Genomic DNA, 23,893 nt, shown 5'->3' with positions numbered 1-23,893 from the left:
CAAACCTAAATCGACAACTCCATTCAAATAAAATTCTTCTAAAATGTTCTGATTAAGATATAACTATCAAATAAGTTCTCTCAACATATTCCGAATAAGCTACTCTACATCTCAACATAGTGTTATAGCAATTGCATCAAGCCATTGAGGAGACAACAGGTTCAAGGGAGATTTTACCATGGCATATAATTCTACACTCTTAGCAATAAATAATGGTAAAAAAATCTACAGTCTATTATGTACTCAGTACCATAAATGCCTCAAACATTGTCTAAATCTTGTGAACGCTATAACCCGCTTCCTCAGATGTCAAGTTCTCCTTCCAATTCTCAAATTCTGCTCCCCCAAACATCAATTGCTTGATCCCAACAAAACTATCAACACAAACAGAAACCACAAAGATCGATGAGTACGTCAGCAAAAAAACAAAAAAAAGAGGGGGAGAGGGAGAGAGAGACAAAGAAACGTGCGCCATCATGTGTACAGGGAGAGAACTAACTAATCAATGGTTTTTGCATTAATCTTATCAATACTGTTTGATTGCAAGTGAGCGGCACAATTAATGCCAAAATCATTACAAATGTGTAATAACTTTTTGTTTCTTTTGCTTTTTGCGTCATATCAGCAATAGCCTACACCATAAATTTATAAATTTAATGAAGGCACATGCTGCACATATAACCCGCCGCGGGAGTAGAAGTTGAAAAGCACAACACAAAAATGACAATCTCCCACTTGTTTGTAGAGCCCAAATGGCTCTGGCTGGCTAGTCCTTTAAACCAGAATAGTCAACCAAGTGGAAGAAAAGCAAGAAGTGAAGAGCATACTCGGAGCTTATCTGGGTCAATGCGTTTATTAAAACATCCAGAATCAATGGTTCATTAGTTCCAATATCGACCCTGTCACATCACAACTACAAATTATTAATAACTGAACCTCAAGTCTCATTAACGTGTAAACAAGAAGTAAAGGGAGGAAAAACAGAAGATATTGGAGCAATACCATATTCGAGCAAGGTTATCTTGGACCTCAAGATCCCCAATGTTGTAAAATGTAGTTGGTGTCACATTCGCCCCCTGAATATAATCATAACTTGGTCTCTTGTCCAAAGGACTTTGTGATAGCTGTAGGAGTACGGCTAGTTCATTAAGGACCATCATCAATAAAAAATATAAACATAAACAATGCGGTTCATACAAACTCTAATGCACAAGACTCAATCTTATTACATTGAAAAATTTACAATTTACAAAGCATTCAAATGGCATCCATTAGAGAAGAGAATCTTACTTGCATATTCATAGAATTGCATCCACCGAGACGTCCAACTATGTGCCATGCCCGAATAGTCTGATCAGAGTCAAATCAAACAAGGTCAACTAAAGTCCCTAACATATACAACTGCATCTATAAATATTGGAGAATGAACTAAATACCCATTTTACTACACGGATGAGGCATTTCTCAACTTAAGACATATAAAATTGCCATTTCAATTTGATCCTTCACGGATATATATTTCTAAATAATGTCATATTTTTTGGTGAGTTATCACTTACTCACGCTTTTATTATATATAATTTAAATAAAGATTCACAGTTAGTTTCATTAATAGTAAATAGTTTAACGGACTTAGCTTTTGTCGGCTTCATATATGAAGGACCAAATTGAGAAAGCACTTGAGAAATACCATATATATGAGATTATGAGGGATCAAATTGAAAAGGCAATCCCACGAGGGACCAACTCAATGAAAACAGTGTTATAGTCATTAGCGAATGAACAATACAAGAGCATCTTGAGTTGCATGAAGTCCCTTACATCACAAAGTAAGGAGATGTCCTTTGCAAGTGGAGTATTGTAGAATTCAATCCATATGTACGAGTTTGAGAAATCAAATCTGGAAATTCCACCATTAAGGGTATGAACAATAGTAACAAGGGCATTATTTAGGCATATTCCAACTCAAGAAAAGAAACAAAACCACAATTAAAGAAAATATAAACTTCAATTGATGCTTAATTATGATGCACATTAGGGGACCCAAAACAAAAAGGTAAAGGACAATTACATAACATTCACCCAATTATATATATACTCAAGAAAAAGACATCCGTTAAAAAATACCCTCTAACATTTTGGTAGGCAAATTTGATGGGGAAAAAAATGAAACTCACACCTATATTTTATTCTAAGAAAAAAGGCCAAGAATTATTTATCATAAGTGCCAAAAAGAAACAATTATATAGTTACAAGGTACACATATCTGAAGCCGTAGTAAAGTCATTCATCACCAAAGCCATGCATATCACTCTCTCAAAGATCCCAAAGACCACATTGTATTTCTTGTCTTCAAATGCAACGTTGTACATATATGTTAATAGCTTACTAAGAGAGATTACTGCAGCAAATGACAACAGAGGCAAAATCCTGCAAACATCCATGATTAAACTTACTTGTTAAATGACACTTTCATTGGTACTCCCGATCCGGTCTTTGAGTGCAGTATCTTGCTCCTCTTCTTTCTTAACCTCTCCTCCATCTGAAATTTTGTTAAGTAGCTCCAATGAGATTATCGCTCACTGAAGGGTTTCCTTAATTATCAATTACTATAAATGGCCACAAATATCAAAGCGACAAATATCATCCTTAAAGAAAAGGCATTATGGAAACAATATAAAATTCCCTCATAAGAATACATCAAGTAAACATTTACATGTAGAAACCGAGCAAACCATCTTTAGATTATTTTGCTTACTTTGGATCGGGCCTTGCTCGGGTCATCAAGACAACTTCCAAGAATTTCAGCAAATTCTGGATCACGGTCATAATCTTTTTCTTGTTTACCTGCATATGCCCCTCGACCTGAAAATCCAGCCGCATAATCATTTTTATCTTCTTGTTCATCCTCAAGATCAATATCCCCGGTCTCTCTTCTTGCATACAGTCCCTGAGCTGAAAATTCGCCTACATCCTCCTCCTTGGATTCTTGTTCTTCATCAAAAATATCTATATCAATATCCTTACTCTTCACCTTTTTGTGCGGATCTTTCACATCACATAAGAATCGTATGTTTCTAGTATAGCTTGGGACTATCAGTGCAACAGATGAAGATGGCACAAAGATGTTGTTGTGGAAGAAACGTTTGGAGCATGTAATGGCTGGGCCAGTCTGAAGGGAAGCAGAGAGATGAAGGATAGCCATGAGTTGTGTGATAAATTTGATACGGAAGAATGAATCGTTGAGGCCAGTTATCTCTAGTCTTCCATTAACCTGCACTAAGTATGTAAGAGGCTTTAGACCAATACATGGGTTGGGCAGATGACAAAAGTTCCGGCCAGAATTTTACACGAACCATGCATACAGGAGTCGTCAAGCTTGTGACGTATTTGACACAATTATAGCGATATGTCACGTGCTAAAATAATATTCTGCAACATGACCAATGGATGTAAACAAAACTTAAGACAGCTTTGAATGCACATCAAAATTCTCCACTCGAACCATACGCTCCAAAGAACAACATAAAGTGCACATTACCACCAAATTACACGAATATCAACATCCTAAGATAAAACTTCTAAAGCATTTTTTATTTCATCATTTATAAAACTGAATACATCTGGGTTTACTTTTTGATAGATACCCCAAGGAATATAACCGACTACCGGTTATGCATAAAAACTTGCTGGTCTAATTGAAGATTGTAAGTATTGGTCAAAAAATGGAGATTGAAATAAAGTAAAGAATCATATATATGGTAGTATTATGAGTAGAGTAACTAGCTCTTCCTCATGGGAAGAATAGGAAAGCAATGTTAACCTATCAATGATCTAAGTTGATTCGCACTCCTTTTTCAGAGTCAGCAGAATTTGACGCTAAGATATCCAAAAGAGAATTAAGTGATTCAACAAATTAAAAATTCCGCGAGGTTGCAGAAGGAGCGTACCAGATGTGTACACAGAATCTTAGAAGAAGTTAACCTCCTGAACAGATCGTACAAGAGGGCAACCACCAGAACAGGGCTCCGTGAGGGAGATAGTTTGCTGGTTCCTCGGTTCCTTGCTTCAGTGGCGAAGCTGTGGCGATGAGTCGGCGACAGTAAGGACTGAGGACTGAGGAGTAAGCGAGGAGTCAGTGAAGTTAATGCTGAAGAAGACGATAGGCTGCTTCCTTCTTGCTCGGCTGTTCCTCGCTCTTTTTACTTCTTTTTCTTTCCTTCGAAGAACAGGTAAAAATGCATTTTTTTTCTGGGTCAAGATGCACGAAAACTATTTTTTTTGTGCATCCGGTAACATTTTCCCTAATATTTAATACTGTAAAATATTTTTTTAAGTATGATTTAAGCATGGTGAAGTATTTTTTATATATTTTGAAGGTATTTTTAGTACTCTAAAATACTCTTCTGATCCTAAATATAAAATCCCTTCTATAGTGTAAATATACATTACAAAAAAAGTCTTATATTTAGGACCGAAGTAGTATTTTTTAGTACAACTAAAATCAAGACCAAAAAAATATTTAAAAGTGTTAGACTCATTTGAAAAAAATTTTAGGGTACTAGATACATTACAAAATATTTTAAAGTAAAATACATTTACTGCCCTTCTATCTTATCTCAATTATAAAAACCTCTTCTCTATTTTAAAAAAACGTTTTTTGGTGCATCTAGTATGAAAGCCAAAAAAAAAAAAATACTTAAGCATGTTGGACGTATCTGAAAAATTTTTCTGGGTACTAATGTACCACAAAATACTTTAGAATAAAATACACCAACTGCCTTTCTACCTCATCTCCATTACAGAAACCCCTCCTCTATTTTGAATATATATATATATATATATATATAAACTTTCTTAAAATTAAAACATATGTTTCACAAACCTCTCAATTATATTTAAAATTTCATGTCCATCTACTCAAACTCTAGTTCATTGTTAAGCTTGACTTTAAATTATTTTTTGATCAAAATACCCTTTTTTTGCATAATAATTATTTAGATACTTAGATTTTCCAGAAAATATTTTTTATAAAATCAAAAAATAACTCTAATGCATATATTTTTGGGAAAATGACAAACAAAAACGCTTGAATTACTAAAATTACAAGGAAGTCACCTAAATGAGCCAAATTACCATGAGGAACCTAGTCCCATATGGCAAATATGAAATCTTGGTGAAATGTCTAAAATACCCCTCAGTCAAATGACAAGTTAACTATAAAAATGACAAGTTCACTTTAGCGAATGACAATTTCAGTAGATCAAATCACAATTTAACTGAGGGTATGCCAAATGACAAGTTGACTATAAGAAATAACAAGTTCATTTTAACGAATGACAATTCTAGTAAGCCAAATCATAACTTGGCTAAGAGACATTTCAGACATTTTATCAAGATTTCATATTTGCAATATGGGGCCGAATCCCTCATTGTAATTTGGCTTATTCAGATGACCTCCTTGTAATTTTGGTAATTCAGGGGGTCTTTACTTGTCATTTTTCCTATATTTTTAAATTTTTTAATATGTTATAAAATTTATTAATTTTGATTTAAATCATAAAATTCTATAATTTTAATTTGTTATCATATTCATTAGAAATTATTTACTTTGATTTCTTTTAAATTGTAAACATATATTTCAAATACATAGTTTTTGTTTATCATAAAGTTTAAATAATATAAGTTTAGAAAATTTTATAAATTAAATTTATCATTCAACATTTTTAAAACACATCTTTTTACAAAATTTATAAACATATTTAGTCAAGTATATATGTACTGAAAAAATTAGTTAAATTTTTAATCAAGTCTTTTATGTTTGTCTTAATTAAATGAAATTTATATAACTGTAAAAATACAATGTAGGAATTTATTAAAATGAGAAGTAAAATAGTAAATAAAATTTATTTTAATATAAATTTTAGTTAAAAATAATGTTTTTATAATGTTTTTAGAGTATTTCTAATTGTGTTAACTGATTGGACTAAATTGTATATTGTTAAAATAAAAAAATTATATGTAATTGATGTAAATTACAAAGGTAATCAGAGTATTTCACTCAATACTTTAGCACACTAGATGCATCTTATTTTTTTTTTTATACAAACCATAAACCCTAAAATGTTTTTCGTCTAATTTTATCTTTTAAATTTAAAATTTTCGTAATAAAATTTTAGTGGTAAAAGTTTTTACTTTAATATTTAAATATATTTCTTATTATTGTGTCTTTCAAATTTACTATTGAGTTATTTATATTTTATTGTGTGGTTCTGAATACATTATGTATAATTTATCTTAACAAAGGAAATAAAAAGTACTCTTCCGGTCCTAAATATAATACCCTTATACCAGTGTGCATAAGAGTTTTATATTTAAGACTAGAAGAGTACTTAATATGGTTGGCAAAAAAAGGTATATAATATGGTTAAATTAATTGTGATAAAAAATGTAACATGATTTACATCATTTGTTGGTTGGCGAGTGGAAGTTTAATGGCAAAAAAAATCATAAAATCTAAGACTATAACTACAGTATTTGCATTTGAATGTAAATCCCAGTTATGTTAGACCTGATAAATAAAGTTAAGGTTTATTGAGATTTAAATTTAAGCTTAATAACAAAACAGGACAATCTCTGGGGGGATGTAAGAACCTGTTGTCTTTCAAATTATATGCAGTTTTTAAAAGAAATATTGTTATCCATGCACGCATGGCAATATAAATTTTCAAGAGGTTAGTCTAATTATATATTTTTCAGGTCAAAAAAAGTATAGTTATATATTAAAGGGTTAAGATGCATTTAACACCCTGAAATATTTTTTTTGGTACATCTAGCACTGTAAAAGTATTTTGTGATGTATTTAACACCTTGAAATATTGTTTTAGGTGCGTCTAACACCTTAAAGTATTTTTTGGTGCATCTAGTATCTCAAAGTATTTTTTTTAGATATATTCAGCACCCAAAAATATTTTTTAGTGCATCCAACACCAAGGCAAAAAAAAAAAACTTCAGGATGTTGAGCTCCCCACAAAAAATATTTCAAGGTGTTAAATGCACCACAAAATACTTTAGTACACTAGATGCACCTGAGAAAATATTTGGGGGTGTTAAATGCACCTTAACCCTATATTGACCCTTGTTGGGAGAGTACCCATATTCTGTACCCAGCGTCTTAAACAGGGTTGTCTTCGCTAAGAGAGTACATGTGCCTTTTCAATTGAAAAGAAGAAGAAGAAGAAGAAAGAATACGAAGATGGCCGAGTTGTTTTGGGTTCTACAGAACAACACCATAAACCTCATTTTCTGATGTGGGATGAGTTACGTCGTCCTTTGGAGCAAGGGGGTTTGCAATTTCGAAACATCAGCCTTTTCACTCAGGCTCTGCTTGCAAAGCAATTTCGGAGGATTATTGATGGGCATGGATCCTTATTATGTTCAATCCTAGGACAAAACTATGGTACACATGGTTCTTATTCACAATTTTTAACCGGCATACAATAGTTCAATAAATTTGAAGGACGTGTTCAAGTCGAGAGAGATTATTCTTAATCACCTTACTTGGAGAATTGGGGATGGTCAGTCTATTTCGTTGGATGATCGGCCTCGGGGGCCTTTGAAACAGTTTGGCTGCTCTTTCTCTAATTTGAAACTGGCATACCTTATACTGCGCGAACGGCAAAATTGGGATTTTAAGAAATTATACTCTCTTCATCCGAGTAATGCGGTTCAGAATTTTGATCTCCATCTTCTGTCGAAGTTCCCCACGTCAGACTCACTTTGTTGGGAGAAAAATAACCGGGCTTTGTATGCAGTTAAGGCTGGTTATCAATTCATTTGTAGCCTACTAACGAAGTCTTCCAGTTAAAATCAAAAGACAGAAGTAGTGTTACAGTTAGAGGATGGTGTTCTGAAACCTGGAAGTTGAAACTGCAACCGTGAGTCAAAATGTTTTTGTGGCTTTCGCCTCATGCACTGCCTACTTCAGATACTTTGCAGAGACGTCGTCTTTCGATTGATACGAGTTCCTGTCATTGTTCAGGTAAGGAGGACTCTTTGGAACATATTTTCTTATATTGTCCTTTCGCCAAGTGCCTGTTGGTTTGGTAGTTTTTTTTTAAATTTAAGAGTTGATCATTTTCCAAACCCTTCCTTGATGTTTCGTGATAAATAAGGCAAAGGATAGTGAATACTATTATGAGTAGCATCTAAATTTAACATTAGCATATATGATCATATTAAAAATATAATTAGATTTCCTTCTAGACGACCATATTTTACACATGGAAAAGTAGAATTGTCTTGTTCCCAACCAAAAAATATAATAAAAATAACTTAACAATAAGATGGATATTACATTATCTCCTTTTATTACCCGGGCCGGCAAGAAAAGAATCCCATTTCCATGAGTGCACAGATCGAGGTATTTGAATTCCAATGACCAAGCATCACCAGGCAGAGACTCAATACCATGAATAACACAGTTTCAGCATTCTTCAGCAAATATTATGTCAAAGACAAATTGAACTGCACCGAAATGTCCAAGAGTCAGAATGGGGCAAGTGAACATAATACAAGAGAAAGGCAAGAAACTTATTAAAGCATAATACATAAAAAAGCAAAAAAAATTTCTCTAATTAGAGATCCTACTGCATGAAAATAACAAAGTTACTACTTATTAGCAATACGAGAGAGTAAGAGGGGAATGCTATAGAGCTATTTTTAACAAAGTAATTACGATAACCATGCAGAAGAATGAGAGACTACTTCCAAAGATATGCACGAAAACAAATAAAGAGACAACTCATATTGATATATTAATATTTCACACTGCCTAGATGAGTGCCAAGTGCCAATAGACAGCGGGCAAAATTTAGCATTAATTTTCAGCATCTTCCATTTTTTAAGCTTGAAGCCTTTTTTTTTTTTTTTCCGGCCCCACAGCTTGAAGCCTTTTAAACTCCTTACAAATTATACAGAGTTTTCGTCATTATTTCCCATGCTTGTTCAGTCGTTTGTCCTTGAGAGGAAGGGAGGAAACAGGACTACACCAAAGCTGTTAAAATCAAGTTAGCTCGTGAACTTGGCCAAGTTTAATAGCTTGGGTTAAAACTTCAAGAGCATGAAAGTTCTTCATAAAGATATTACTCAATCTACAACTTCCTAGCAGGCGAAAATATCTTGGAAATTCTAAAAACGTCAAGCAAGAAAGGTAAAAAAGAAAAAGTGAAATGTGTTAAAGAAAATTGACACCATAAAACAACTGTGAAGATGAGGTCTCAGGAGAGCTGATGAATAAAACGCACATTAACAGTGAAGTTCTAAATTAAGAAAACCACATCAGTGACCTAAGGATCAACCAAGAGGGGAACCATTGCCTGTATAGAAACAGAAGACAAGCTATCTATAATTACCTTAACTACTGCACAAAGTCTTGATAAAAATGTTTAATTTCACAGATGTATTGCCCATCACATGAATGAACGTATAGACATATTTTTGTGATTTATCATCAAGAAGACACTTCTACCTAACAAATAATTCTTTCATACCTTCCTCACTTGGGATGTTGGGTTGATCAATCAGGAGTTGTAGTAGGGCACTAAGGTCACTGCCACTGCAACGCAACACAAAATAATAATATAGAATAAGATGAAGAACAGCATTGATATAAAGTTTCCTAAAAAGATAGAGACAAGGAGAAAAAGAAAACCCAAAATGTGGCAAAGATAGTATCCAAAGTTTACCATTAATCTCCATACCTGAGCTTTAAGGCACCAGCTGATAATGCTAAGATTATTGATGTCTTTAATTGATACCTACTCCAGAGAGAGAGAGAGAGAGATGAGAGGTAGAAAGGAGAAAAGAATATTATCTCCGAAGACCAAATCAATCCCTTCACATATCATACAAGTAAACAACCTTGGGGAAAAAAATTGCCAGTGAACTCCAACAAGAGAAAGCAAGATTACAATAAAACAGAAGAATCTCATTAGTCATTACTACAGTTTTACTAACAGCACAATATAAATGAAAGTAACATATATCACTTACTCAGAGTTGTGTATGTCATGAAGAAACAACAGGCCATCCAAGCAATCAGTAAGGGTAGGTTTAATGCCAACTCGCTGCTGCAGCTGTTTAATAGTTGGACGTGAAGAGCCACCTTTCACTAATTGTCGACCATCACGATGAATTTTCTCAAGAGATAAAACAATTTTATGAAATTCTTCCCTGAAAGTTCCATTTTAATTTATAAGCTCGTTTTTAAAGAGATCTCCTAAGATCATAAGCTTTCTTTTAAAAGGCAAAACAAGCAAGATTCCTGTAAAATTTTAATCAAAAGAACCTAAAGAAGTTCATGTCATGGAAAGTCGAAAATCAATAGAGTTATGTAACGTTCCAGACAAAATCTACATTACAGGACAATAAATAACACAGAAGACATCTCTCCTTAATTCTTGCAATCAGCATTCACGCAGTCTATAAAAATTAACTATATCTGGACAAGAAATGGCTATGCAAGGCTAAGTTTGACACTGATGATGCTCTTCAAGAGCTGTCAGCAAGAGTTACTTCTATAGGGCAATTTTAGAAACTACTCTGTAACTAATATCGATAGGATATATTTTAAATACTACCTCCAGGCCTAAATATAATATCTAGTTCGTAGTGTAATTTGCACTTATATTTAGAACTGGAAGTAGTACTGTGATAGGGACTTTGTATGGGCAAAGTCCCACATCGGGTAGTATGGGCTGCTTGATGGGGTATTTAAACCAATGGCTCTCCCTCCCTAACAGCTAGCTTTTGGGGATTGGCTCTCCAAAGGTTTAGGTACCTATCAATGGTATCAGAGCCGGTGGTCGACGCATCGGAAAGGGCTACCTGCGGAGGGGCTGACCGGTAAGGGCCGAGTGAAGCGTCGTAGAGTGGAGCCGCCGGGACGTCGGCTTTCCGGGGAGGATGTATTGATAGGGACTTTGTATGGGCAAAGTCCCACATCGGGTAGTATGGGCTGCTTGATGGGGTATTTAAACCAATGGCTCTCCCTCCCTAACAGCTAGCTTTTAGGGATTGGCTCTCCAAAGATTTGAGTACCTATCAATGGTATCAGAGCCGGTGGTCGACTCACCGGAAAGGGCTACCTGCGGAGGGGCTGACCGGCAAGGGCCGAGTGAAGCGTCGTAGAGTGGAGCCGTCGGGACGTCGGCTTTCCAGGGAGGATGTATTGATAGGGACTTTGTATGGGCAAAGTCCCACATCGGGTAGTATGGGCTGCTTGATGGGGTATTTAAACCAATGGCTCTCCCTCCCTAACAGCTAGCTTTTGGGGATTGGCTCTCCAAAGGTTTAGGTACCTATCAATATAGCCTTTTCCGATGCGTCGACCACCTGGCTCTGATACCATTGATAGGTACCTAAACCTTTGGAGAGCCAATCCCCAAAAGCTAGCTGTTAGGGAGGAAGAGCCATTGGTTTAAATACCCCATCAAGCAGCCCATACTACCCGATGTGGGACTTTGCCCATACAAAGTCCCTATCAATCTGCTTAAAGGCTGGCCATGCCTAATAATAATTATTATAAGCATAGCCATGTTTTTCTTTTTTGAAAAACTAAGCTCCTTCAATAATGGAAGAATTAAAATTATCCAAATAAACACGGAAATAGTAATTTTGCAAGAATTTCTGGGTATTTTAAGAAACGAGAAGTGCAAGTAACTTCCAAAAAAGCCCTCAAAGAGGGGTACCAAACCCCCAAAAAAAAAAAATTCAAACAAATTTAACAAACATCTCAATATTTTCCCTCATGAAAAGTAGAAGAAACTCACAAAAAGCACGTCCCAAAAAAAAAATTCAAAGAAATTTAACAAACATCTCAATATTTTCCCTCATGAAAAGTAGAAGAAACTCACAAAAAGCACGTCCCAACTCTGATAGAATGGTACAGAGATTCAGAATGTCAAAATACCTAATAATATGTTGAATAACTTTAGATCCCACGTATGAAAACTCAGAAAAACATACAAACTAAAGCATAATGAACTAATTTCTCCACATTAGCCAATCTAAATAAATTATAGGCCTGAAAAATACAGAATCTTACAGAGTACTTCTCATAGAAACCATTATGTTTTCCAGGGATCCCATCTGCTTGGACAACAGTGCATCTTGAATACCATTGATACAGTTTAAATTAGCATAGTTCTTCGAATTTTGAAGCACCTGATTACATCCAGACAAATTACTTTAATTTTCCCAGTAATTTTAGAACCAATATAATGCCAATTTGAACTTCCGAGCTTTACATAATATATAAAAATCATGGACAATAAAAGAAAAGTGGGGAGGAATTAAATTTTCAAACGAAAAAAGAACGATTAAAAGCAACCTGCTCACCTGCAACCTATCAATGATAGAAGAAGCATTCCTAAACTGTGAAACTAAAAGAGATTGGAGCTCATCCCATCGACTGATTTCTTCCCTAGCTTTTCTAAATTTCGCCTGAAATTTATTCACCATTGTTTCCATTGCCAGTGTCTAAATGATCTTTAGAAGGACCTTGTCGGGTCTCTTGTTACTTGAGAAACCAATAAAGAAGAGAAGTTTCCCTTCGCTCCGGCTATTAAAACATGAAGGGAGTTTCTGCGCTGGCTATGAAGAAACGGATAGAATCCAGATCGATTGAGTCACAGAGAAGAAGACGGTGAAGCTGAAGCAAGAGGAGTCAAGAATGGAAGATTGCACGAGCTAGCAAGCCGCAAAGTGAAGCCTGAAAGCGAAAGACAAGAATTGAAGACTGCAAAGTGCAAAAATGCAGGACGAGCAGGCTAACCCGTTTTCTTGTGGATTCACCATTTCACAACCCGATCCGCCAACCAGCCTTTTTTTTGGGGGGGGGGGGGGGACATTTTTTTCGCACCTATCTGAAAATCAAGCACAGAATCGAAGCTCCTTAACTGAAGCTCAAGTGGGAAGAAGCAGGACAAAAAAGATGAAAAATCCCCAATTTATACCCTCAATATTACTATCTGATACAAACCGCAGCCAATTAGTTTTCCCCCAAGATATATCAACTATAGAACTGGAAGAAAAAGGTCAATGAAAAGCCCACAAACAAACCTTGAGGAGTTTTTCTCTTTGCAAAGATTAAACTCATGGTGATTGAATCAGTAACCACAACTAGAAACCAAATTTTGTAAATTTAGAAAAACAGAAGCCAGTCAGCTGAGAACGATGAAGCAGAGGCGCTTGGGAACGGAGGGTTAGGGCTTCAGCCTAATTAATTAAACAAAAGTAAATTACTTACGTTTATGCAGATTTTTATTTTTTAACAAGTTTTGACTACACGTGTCTTTCTTGTAAATAATAACACAGAAAAAACTTGTTTATTTAAAATCTACTAATTTTTCGTGACTTTTTCCTATAAAAATATTTTCTAATATGAAATTTAAAAGTTATGCGAACAAATTAATAAAAATCAATATGCATCATATTTTTATATATAAATGATCAATTTAATCTTTTAGAATAATTTCAAATTGCAAAAGATTTGAAAAATTTTGTATGATTTTTTAAAATTCATCTTCTCTCATATGAATGTAAATAAAAATGTTTATTTCACATCAATAATATAAAAAAAATACTTGATAAAAGAACATTATAAAAAGCAAATAAAAATCAACAGCGATGCATAACTTGAGCAAATAATCCAATAAGTGAAAATATTGGTTCAGAATTTATTAGTTTGATTGTAGATGAACAAATCAGAATCAAAATATAATTTTTAGTTTTACACACATAAATATTACTCCTCCGGTCCTTATTATAAGACCCAATTTGACTTTTTATTTGGTCCTAATTATAAGACCCAATCCATTTTGTCTCTTATATTTATGCATTTTTTTCCAAGATAATCCTTCTAATAATGATAGTTTTAGCCAATATACTTAATTAGCAAGGATATTTTAGGAATGACAACATTTATTTATTATAAATAACCAATTTAACTTACTTCCTTAATCTCCTCAAATAAGTCAATTGGGTCTTATAATTAGGACCGGAGGAGTATTGTTTATACTATACGTTTTTCCCAAAAAGAAGTCATTTTTATTAAACATACAAAAAATATTACAAATACCAATAGCCGAAGTAAAAAGAAAATACTCAAAAAAATCCGATCAGTACACCCTAACACACAACAGCTCACCAAATACACAAGACAAAGAGAAATCAGCAGCACTAGAGTTTTGAAACAACAACAGTACCACTTAGCTTATACACATCCTATCAATAAAATTACAATTATTAGTCATATAAGAACTAAGGAAAAACCATATTGAAGGTACCTATATTTTCTGTCAATTTTTAATTTGGTACCTATGTGTTTTTTTCCCTTTAATTAAACATTTAATTTTATCTTTTTAGCAACATTAGCTATTATAACTTTGTTCTATTGATATTTTTAGTCTCTACATAAGGATTAATGATGTTAATAGAGGGAAAATAAAGATTTAGTTAAGAACAAAAAACACATAGGTACCAAATTGAAAATTGAAAAAAAGTATAAATACCTCCAATATGGTTTTCCCTAAGAACTAACAAAAGCGGAAGAATCATCAAACAAAGTATTTTTATAGTACTTAATATAGGACCTAATTATTGAGTTGGTTTTGATTTTAAATATAAGACCTACTACCTCCGGTTCCAATTATAAGAACTAGTTGACTAATTTGAGGAGATGAAGAAAAGAAGTTAAATTAGTTATTTGTAATAAATAGATGTTATCTTTCTTAAAATATCCTTACTAATCAAGTGTATTGGTTAGACCTACCATCGTTAGAAGAATTACTTTGGGAAAAAATACGTAAATATGATAGATAAAGTGGATTTGAGTCTTATAATTAGGACCAAAATAAAAGTCAGACGATGTCTTATATTACAAATTGGAGGTAGTATTTCTCATATTTATCAATTTTTTCTATATTACCCCCATGTATACTTTCTCAACCATAATCAAGTAAAAAAGGGAAAGAGGATATTAAAGAAGATGATTATGACATTTTAGAAAAAAACATATCATATTTTTTTTAATTAACTAACTTACTTAACTTTTTTAACCTGGTTAAATTAGTTAAATAGATACGAAGGAGTATGAGACAAAGGAGATGATCCTTCATCACGTCATCCCTCAGGACGCATCGCTTTGGCTCCCAAAACTGCTAAAAAAATTTCAACTCTATTCCCTCGATCGTTTGCCAAGGACTTGCTCCATTCTTTAACTCTTGAAACTCTTCTATCAAATCTACCCAGTGCCAATCACCCACTTTTTTTATATAAAAAAATCTAGTTAACAAATTGAACAGTACAGTTCCTCACAATTAATTTCTAAAATAGAGCTATTCAAATGAAAACTATTTACAGTAAGAAAACCTTCCCTCAAAGCCAAACACAGCTATAAAAGAAGAACTTGCTGAAATTTTCTTTCCCAAAACCCCACTATTGTGCCAGTGCTATCTCTGCAAATAATTCCTATATCAGCAGAATTTAGTTTACTGACATAAGAATCATCTAACCATTGTTTTTTGAGCTTCTGTAGACCTAGCACCTTCGTTTTCATATTTTACATCAAAGCACTCTTGGGCCAACTAATGAGCGTGTCTAATTACTTTGAATGAATCCACCAGGTCACCATTAAAAGCCCAATAACACCTCCTCACCACTCATATATTATATGTTCGAACCACCCATACGCACTATTATAATTCAAATCAATATTATTGATTATACTCTATATATATATATATATATATATAATATAAGGCTAATTTTTATTAGTATTTCAACTTATCTTTTTTTTAAAAAAAATGTTACTTTTTATACCCTTCGAACTAATGGTTTCACTCTCTAATTGATTAGTTGAATTATGAGTTTTACAAAAATAGAAATTTGACAAACAAAATGAATAGAAATTAAATAACTAGAAAAAACTTTTTTAAGTAATAAAAATAACCATAAAATAATTTTAAATAAAAGATACTTTATATTATTACTAAAATATGTATATATACTCTTACAAATATAAATATTTCATTTTAATTGTGATGAGTCTACAAACCTATAAAAGTTAAGGTGCAAATTTGCCCCCAAAATTTTTGTTTTAGTTCAATATTGATATCTGGTATTATATGTCTCCTGATATTGTCTGATACGTTATAGGTGCTAGAAGGTTTGTTTTGGTAAGTTGTCTGAGAATTTAGTTATAAGAGAAAGAGAAAATAGTACATGACGTGGCTAGGAAAGGTTATATAATACGTAGTACCTTTGCATTTTTGCCTTTAGTCCAATGCATTCTTTACTTTTCTATCTTTACCATTATAATTAAGGTATCAAAGCCATGTCTCTGATAATGACTTCAAAAACACAATCTGCTGAGCGCTTAGGCGATAAAGAGAAATACACTAGCAGTCACTGATGCAAGGATTCTCATCTTTTCACGCTCATTGTTGATGATGAGGAGGAGCAATTCGAAGATGTCTTGAAAACAAGGTTTCTGCAGAGGCAGTGGGCACAGGTAATGCTGTGGAAGGCAAAGAGGCAACCTTGACACTGAAAATACTTGGGGCGCATTAAGAACCAAGCTCTGATACCTTAGTGATGATAGTAAAGAGAGAAAACTAGAGAATGCATTCGACCAATGGCAAAAAAGCAGAGGTACATGGTATATAATCTTCCCTGGCCACGCCACATACTATTTTCTCTCTCTTATAACTAGCTCTTAGACAACTTATCAAAATAACCCTTCTTGAACCTCTAGCATATCAGATAATATCATCAAACATAGGGTTAATAACAGATCAAACTAGACCAGACTTTTACCAAGTAGGTCTTAGCCTGTAATAGGGGTTTAAAGCCCCTAGACTTGAGATTATATGTTGGCTATTTTTAAGACTCAAGTTTGAGCCCATTATAATAGGGAAAATTACGTACAAGTCCCACAGAAGGCAATTTATTACTCTTAGGTCTCACGAAATGTCAAAATCACTGACAGGTCCCAAGGGACTTCAGAGTAATATTTTCAATTTGTAAAATGACATTACTACCCTTCATATTCCAGATTCACATTTGCTCTGTCATTGCGATTTACAACCTCAACAGCGACTATTAACAACCCAATGAGAGGGTGTTAACAACCCTAACAGTATCCGTTAACAACTTACTTTATAGAATTATATAACCTCCACATAAGAGTAAATTATAACCAAATAGTATAATACAACAACTTTAACACTAAAATGGGAAGCTTTTTATATCATTAAGAATTTTAACTAGATCCAATAGGATTATAGTAATATTTTAATGCGAAGATCCATTTACAACCTCAACAGCGACTATTAACGACCGAATGAGAGAGCATTAACAACCTAAGCAGTATCCGTTAACAACTTACTTTATAGAATCATATAACCTCCATACAAGCGTAAATTATAACCAAATAGTATAATACAACAACTTTAACACTAAAATGGGAAGCTTTTTGATATCATTAAAAATTTTAATTAAACCCAATAGGATTATAGCAACATTTTAATGCAAAGATCCATTTACAACCTCAATGGTGAGTATTAATAACCCAAAGAGAGCTGTTGACAATCTAGGCAGTATCTGTTAACAACTGACTTTATAGGATAATATAACCTCTAACAACTATATAAGATTAACTTTAAGACTATTTAGTTATAATTTAGTTAGTTATAGTTAGAAGTTATATTATCCGATAAAGTTAGTTGTTAACAGACACTGCTAAGGTTGTTAATAGTTCTCTTTAGATTATTAATACTTACTGTTGAGGTTATAAATGGATTTTCGCATTAAAATGTTGCCATAATCCTATTGGGTGTAGTTAAAATTCTTAATGATATCAAAAAGCTTCCCATTTTAGTGTTAAAGTTGTTGTATTATACTATTTGGTTATAATTTACTCTTACGCGGAGGTTATATAATTCTATAAAGTAAGTTGTTAACGGATACTGCTTAGGTTGTTAATGCCCTCTCATTCAGTTGTTAATAGTCGCTGTTGAGGTTGTAAATGGATCTTCGCATTAAAATATTACTATAATCTTATTGGATCTAGTTAAAATTCTTAATGATATAAAAAAGCTTCCCATTTTAGTGTTAAAGTTGTTGTATTATACTATTTAGTTATAATTTACTCTTATGTGGAGGTTATATAATTCTATAAAGTAAGTTGTTAACGGATACTGTTAGGGTTGTTAACGCTCTCTCATTGGGTTGTTAATAGTCGCTGCTGAGGTTGTAAATCGCAATGACAGAGCAAATGTGAATCTGGAATATGAGGGGTAGTAATGTCATTTTACAAATCGAAAATATTACTCTGAGGTCCCTTAGGACCTGTCAGTGATTTTGACATTTCGTGGGACCTAAGAGTAATAAATTGCCTTCTGTGGGACCTGTACGTAATTTTCCCATTATAATAAGCCTGGCTAAGTCTGAAACCTTTTTTAAAAGTTTATTTATTTAATAGGCCTGAAAAACTATAAGTAGCCTTTTAAGCCTACATATTAAAATTGTAGGCTTTAAAGGGGTTTTGAGCTTATTTAAAGCTTACAAATTATTTGAAGATTTTTATCAACTTTAGCAATGAGCAAACTTGCAGTGGTGTAAAAAGAAACAGATGTAGACCCTTTTTTCCAGTAAAAGTAGAGCACAGACAAATCTTTAAAAATAAAAGAAAGAGAATGAACAAGAATATAGATATTGTCATAAACTTGCTTTAGCAACATCGTCTATGAGATAAAAAAAATCCCACAAAGCCCTGGCATATTCTTCCAAAAAATAATACCATATGGAGCGCCCAGTAGACGTTCAGTAACGGGGAAAATAATCTCAGCTAAAATGTTGAGGACGCTTCATATCTATGTTGCGGAGGTAATTTAAAAGAATTTAGTCTCTTTCCTATACTTCAAAGTTTCAGCAGAGAAAAGAGAACACCAGAGCAGATAAGGGACTGGAACAAAAGTTGAAATTTGAGGAGCTTTGAGCCATCTAGTTTTAAAGTTAGAAAATAAAATTGCCTCCAATAAAAAAATATTTATGTCCAACAAAAAAAAAAACAGAGTTTCCAACTCAAATGTGGGCTGGAAGTAGCCCAATCTCGCCTTATTGTTTCAACGAGCCTTTTGAACTTTCATTGTTTTTGTTTTTGGGCCTGATGAACTTTCATTGCTTGAGGCTAGCACACTTTTTCTAGTAGGCTATGCATGCCAGCCCAACAAGCTGGGCCCATGCTCCCAACTACCTTTCCTTCATTCATCATAGTGGCCCTATGTTAAAAATTCTTTTTTATAATGTAAAAAATTGAATTAATAATGATATTGACTCCTTCAGATTCAATTTTTAGTTCAAAATTAGTAGCGTATTGGTTTGAAAAGCTCAAAATGATGATCATGGGTTCCCTCAAATGATAATCATTCTCAAAATACAAATTTCTCTTTTGTCATTGTTTGATGTATCCAAAGATTAATGAGAGAAATGAGAATGAAGAAGAGGAGGATTCATGGCCAGCAGGTTGATGGGCAAAATAAAAACTTGCATTAATTTCTTTTTAGAAAACTTGGAATTTAAATTACCCATGACGTTACTATGTCGAATATTATTAAAATTTTAAATTATTTATAAAAACATCACCGTTCTTCCTTCTATGTCAGTTTTAGATTTATAGTATTTATGTTTTGTGTACTAATAATCCACGGAACTTCTGTAAAACATTAGCGAATTTTGAAAATCATATTATCCATGTTTTTTTATCATAAAATAATTTTTTTAAAAATTACCAAATAAGGATTATCAAAATATAATTGAGAAAACTGTCAGTATAATCAAGTAAGTCATGTATGAAGAGGCCCATTTTGAAGCCTGTTAGACCTTAAAGCATACAATTATGACCCAAAAAGAATATACTTCACGTGCATGGAAATCTTCAACTGCCTTGTTCACTTCTAAAACCTTAGGTTTTGTTTGGTACGAAGTATTAAAAATAAGATATAGAGACTAAGATGACAATTGAAAAAATTATTAAAAAAGCTTTTAACATGAGTAATTGCTTATTACATAGGATTAGACAAACCTATAGAAGTATGATTAAGGAATACCACTTCCCCCTATGGTATTCCTCAATCCCATATATATGGGTTTGTCTAATCTCATGTAACGAGCAATCTCTGATAGTAGATACTATTTTCTCAATCTCAATCACAATTCTTATCCCTTATTTTTAATACTTCGTACCAAATGATATCTTAACATTGACTAATAGGGATTGGGTTTAGTATATTTGAATTCTCATTGAGAGAAATACTCATATTTAGTGACAAAAGTATTTCAAACAAGATTATCTTCAATAAAAAGATATATGTACGTAGGGAAAAGAAACTTACTGTTGATGCCTACAGCAAAAATGGAATTGTGTGGGCATTTAGTATGAACTTCATTCTTTAAGCCCTCTTCTTCCAGAGTAGTCCTGTCTGAGCAATATGAGATATCTATTTCTGTGTTCTTTGTTTTAAGAGACATTTAAATCTCACATAGAATATGAGAAGAGCTTTTATCACAATATATATTGAGTACTTTAATATGCTTAGGAATACTCCAAATTCAGTGATTCTTCGGATCCCTCTTTTAATACTAGTTTTTTTGTTGGGTAATGACACAACAGAAATTATTTAAAGACGACTCTACTTTTTGCTTTAAGAAAAAAAATAAGGTAAGAGTTACATGTCACTTTCAACATGTTTTATACATACTAAAAAAAACTTTTAATTTCATTAACTCTATCTTAAAATTCAGCAACTTTTTAACTTTATCTCTATTTAATATGTAATATACCTCATGAAAATAAAGTTAACATATTAATAAATGAAAGATAAAATTATAGATTTATATGAAAAAATTTCTGCTTTTACCCTATAAATAGAACCAAAAAATTATTCTCTCTCTATCATTTAAATAGGACCAAAGAAATACAAGTGAACCAAAACCACGTAGTAACTAAAGAATTAATTTTCTCAAAATGATTGGGATCATAGAGGACGATCGGATTTGTTAGGAAGAGATGCTACAAGATTCATATGTAACAAATACTTGTTTGATTTTTGGAAAAGAATCATTTTTATTATTGATGAAAATCTAATACATTTAAGTGATAAAAGTCTCTATACTCATTTCAGTCCTACATATAAACTATAAATAAGCAAATTATGTAAATTAAAAATTGATGGAGTAGAGTTGATTAAAACCATAAATGTGTAGAAAAACATATAATTTTCTGTCCAAATATACCTTTATCTATGGAGAGAATACACGAGTGAGAAATAATGAGTGGGAAAAGAAACGAGAGAGACATACAGTTAATTAGAGTAAAAAATATTAAATGATAAGAGTGTAACTTAATTGTAAAAAGGACCAGACTTATTTTTTAAAAAAACCGTAACTTATAAAAATAGTGGGAAGGAGTAATTCTTATATGACATTTTAATTTGGGAAAAGATATTCAAGTGTGCTTCTCTTAATGTATTGAAGAAAAGTGTACTTCTCTAAATTGTAACCGATTCCACTTAAATTCTATATGGCTTATTTAAAAAGGAAAAAAGAAAAGAATTTTTTTTTTCTTTGTTTTTTATGAAGGGTAAGACCTAATTTTGCCTCAAAAATTTTTCATGGGTATCTAGATTTTTTTTTTGAATTAATATTGTCCCAAAAGTAGTAAAACAACAAAACTGTTCCTTCAAAAACTAATATTAATTATTAAAAAAGTAACATTTATCGTTAACATTTTCAACTGCTTCAAGATAATATTGCTCTTTTTTTCAATGCTCCTGGGTAACTATTAATCCAAACAAAATTTTCACCCACAGAAACCTTAACCCTTTCATTAACAACGCCCTTTTAAGGCTGAGCTCCCCACTGTCCGTAGGGCCAAATATTTTCCCTCTCCTCTCTTCAAATATTTTCAATTTGAAGGAGAAAGAAAAGTGAGAGAATCTCCTCTTTCATAGTATCGGTCGAGTAGTCAAAACTCATCTCAAGACTTTGGTATTATATTTTATTATGTTGTAGAGTTTCTATGTTGTTTAACCGAAAGACATGTGCACCTCTCAAACCCTAATCTCGTGAGCATTGGATTCTTTGCCTTTTCACTATTGATTGCCATAATTTTGTGTAATTCACCCTCAACAAAGTCCAAAAAACTTCGAAAACATATATATATATATATATATATCCAAGGGATACAACTTTTCTTAAAATGCAATATATATTCGACGAATGCAATTTTTCTTTAATTGTGTGTCAACATTTGTAAATAGCCAGACATGTTGCATGTAGTAAAAGAAGAATTGTATCCGTTTAAAGATCTGACTCCTTGACTATTTCTGGATGATAAATTTTGAAATTATAGATTTTTTTGAGTAATTTTCTCTTTAAATTATTGTTTAGCTAATTATAAGGAAGGATGAGTCTAATTTTTTTAATTATTATAGTTTAAAGAATGTTCTCCACCTGAAACTATGCCACATGGGATTTTACAAATGTCAGGAAGATTGAGACGAGTTTAGAAAATTGAAAATATGATGACACACCTCCCAAAATTAGTAAAGACAGCAACACAATTGGGTGCTTTGAGTCATTCAATAAATACAATATTATTTGTTTTTAGTGTTTCAATAAATTATGTAATCAACAAAACATTAACAAAGCAGATACCTGCAATTTAAAAAAAAAAATGGTTGACACCGCTCAAACCATTCCTCCCTCCATTTCTTATTATAAGAGACATTTGATGCTTATGGCATGTTCCTATATATTAGAGACACTTAAAAGTTGTCTCTATTTTTTTGTGTTGATTTTCTATTTTACTCATATTTATTGTCTCCAACTTACACTCTTTCTCCTTCCCACTTCTCTTTCTTTGAATAATTTACCATTGTTCTCTCTCATGCTCTCTTTCCTTATTAATGAGGGCTTTTTTGGGAAAAAAATTACATATTTTACACATTGATTGTTCTTAACTAATTTTAACTGTTTTTTTTTATCAACGTAATTCGGTTAATCGTCTCTTATAATAAGGAACGGAGGGAGTATTTTTTGAACACCCCCAGGGTGTTAGATGCAATGCCTCTGTGTGTGTATTATATGTAAGAAATTTTTTTTAATATAAATAAATGGGTTTTTAACTAAATTATATTATTCTCTTTTTACATGCATAATCGATTCGAAATATACACAAAAGGTATAATGTTTATATATATATATATATATATCAATTAAATTTATGACTTTCTATTGCAATTATGTAAGCTAATTACGTGTTTTTAAAAACTACAACTCATATATACCTCTAAACAAAAATTTAAAATAGTATAACTAATTGAGAAAGAAATAAATTAAAAGACTGCTGGTAAAAAAAAAAGAAATAAATTAAAAGACATATAAGAAGTAGTGAGAGGAAAGATGCCATTGAAATTGAAAGAGAAATAAACAAAAGAAAGGGAGAGGTGTTGGTAACATGATCAGCTTTGAAATCGAGGAAGGGCCACAAGCTACAGTAACACACAACGTCCTCATCCCTTCATTTCACTGTTCCTGATTTTAATTTTTGGCCAGATTCTGATTTTCATTATATATATACATATATATATAACTGTGTGTGTGAATGAATGCATGCATTTGTGTGTATGTGAGAGAGAAAAGACAGATACAAGTCAAAAAGAAAAAGGAGATAGCTCGTGAACTTCTGGCCTTGATGAATGTACAAACTAGATCTTATGCTTGTTTTTATTTTTATTTTCTTTTTGCATCAGATACACTCATAGAAATA

At 32.6% G+C, this 23,893-nt stretch overlaps 2 protein-coding genes across 3 annotated transcripts; both read right to left on the bottom strand.

The window, feature by feature from the left end:
- Positions 1-22: 22 nt before the first annotated feature.
- LOC114717626 (uncharacterized) lies at positions 23-4,157 on the bottom strand. The gene is made up of 8 exons (XM_028902835.1): positions 3,951-4,157; positions 2,759-3,274; positions 2,457-2,542; positions 1,822-1,900; positions 1,291-1,350; positions 1,003-1,124; positions 828-899; positions 23-374 (listed from the first exon to the last, which is right to left on the bottom strand). The coding sequence occupies exons 2-8, from the start codon at positions 3,203-3,205 to the stop codon at positions 272-274; spliced, it is 969 nt and encodes a 322-aa protein (XP_028758668.1). The 5' UTR covers positions 3,206-3,274; positions 3,951-4,157; the 3' UTR covers positions 23-271.
- Positions 4,158-8,158: 4,001 nt separating this feature from the next.
- On the bottom strand, positions 8,159-12,655 carry LOC114717627 (uncharacterized protein At5g43822-like). 2 transcript variants are annotated; one of them, XM_028902837.1, is made up of 6 exons: positions 12,400-12,655; positions 12,107-12,225; positions 10,054-10,233; positions 9,762-9,818; positions 9,530-9,616; positions 8,159-8,526 (listed from the first exon to the last, which is right to left on the bottom strand). In XM_028902837.1, exons 1-6 carry the CDS (start codon positions 12,529-12,531, stop codon positions 8,511-8,513), a joined length of 591 nt encoding a protein of 196 aa, XP_028758670.1. In that variant the 5' UTR covers positions 12,532-12,655; the 3' UTR covers positions 8,159-8,510. The 2 variants fall into 2 exon arrangements, with proteins under 2 accessions (XP_028758670.1, XP_028758669.1); XM_028902836.1 differs by having other exon boundaries at positions 9,552-9,616.
- Positions 12,656-23,893: the final 11,238 nt, after the last annotated feature.

This window comes from Neltuma alba, unplaced genomic scaffold, assembly GCF_004799145.2.
Source record: "Neltuma alba isolate B1F8T4 unplaced genomic scaffold, ASM479914v2 tig00011756_pilon, whole genome shotgun sequence".
NCBI lineage: Eukaryota > Viridiplantae > Streptophyta > Magnoliopsida > Fabales > Fabaceae > Neltuma > Neltuma alba.
The sequence above is the reverse complement of the archived record's forward strand: the minus strand, read 5'-3'. Positions and strand labels throughout refer to the sequence as shown.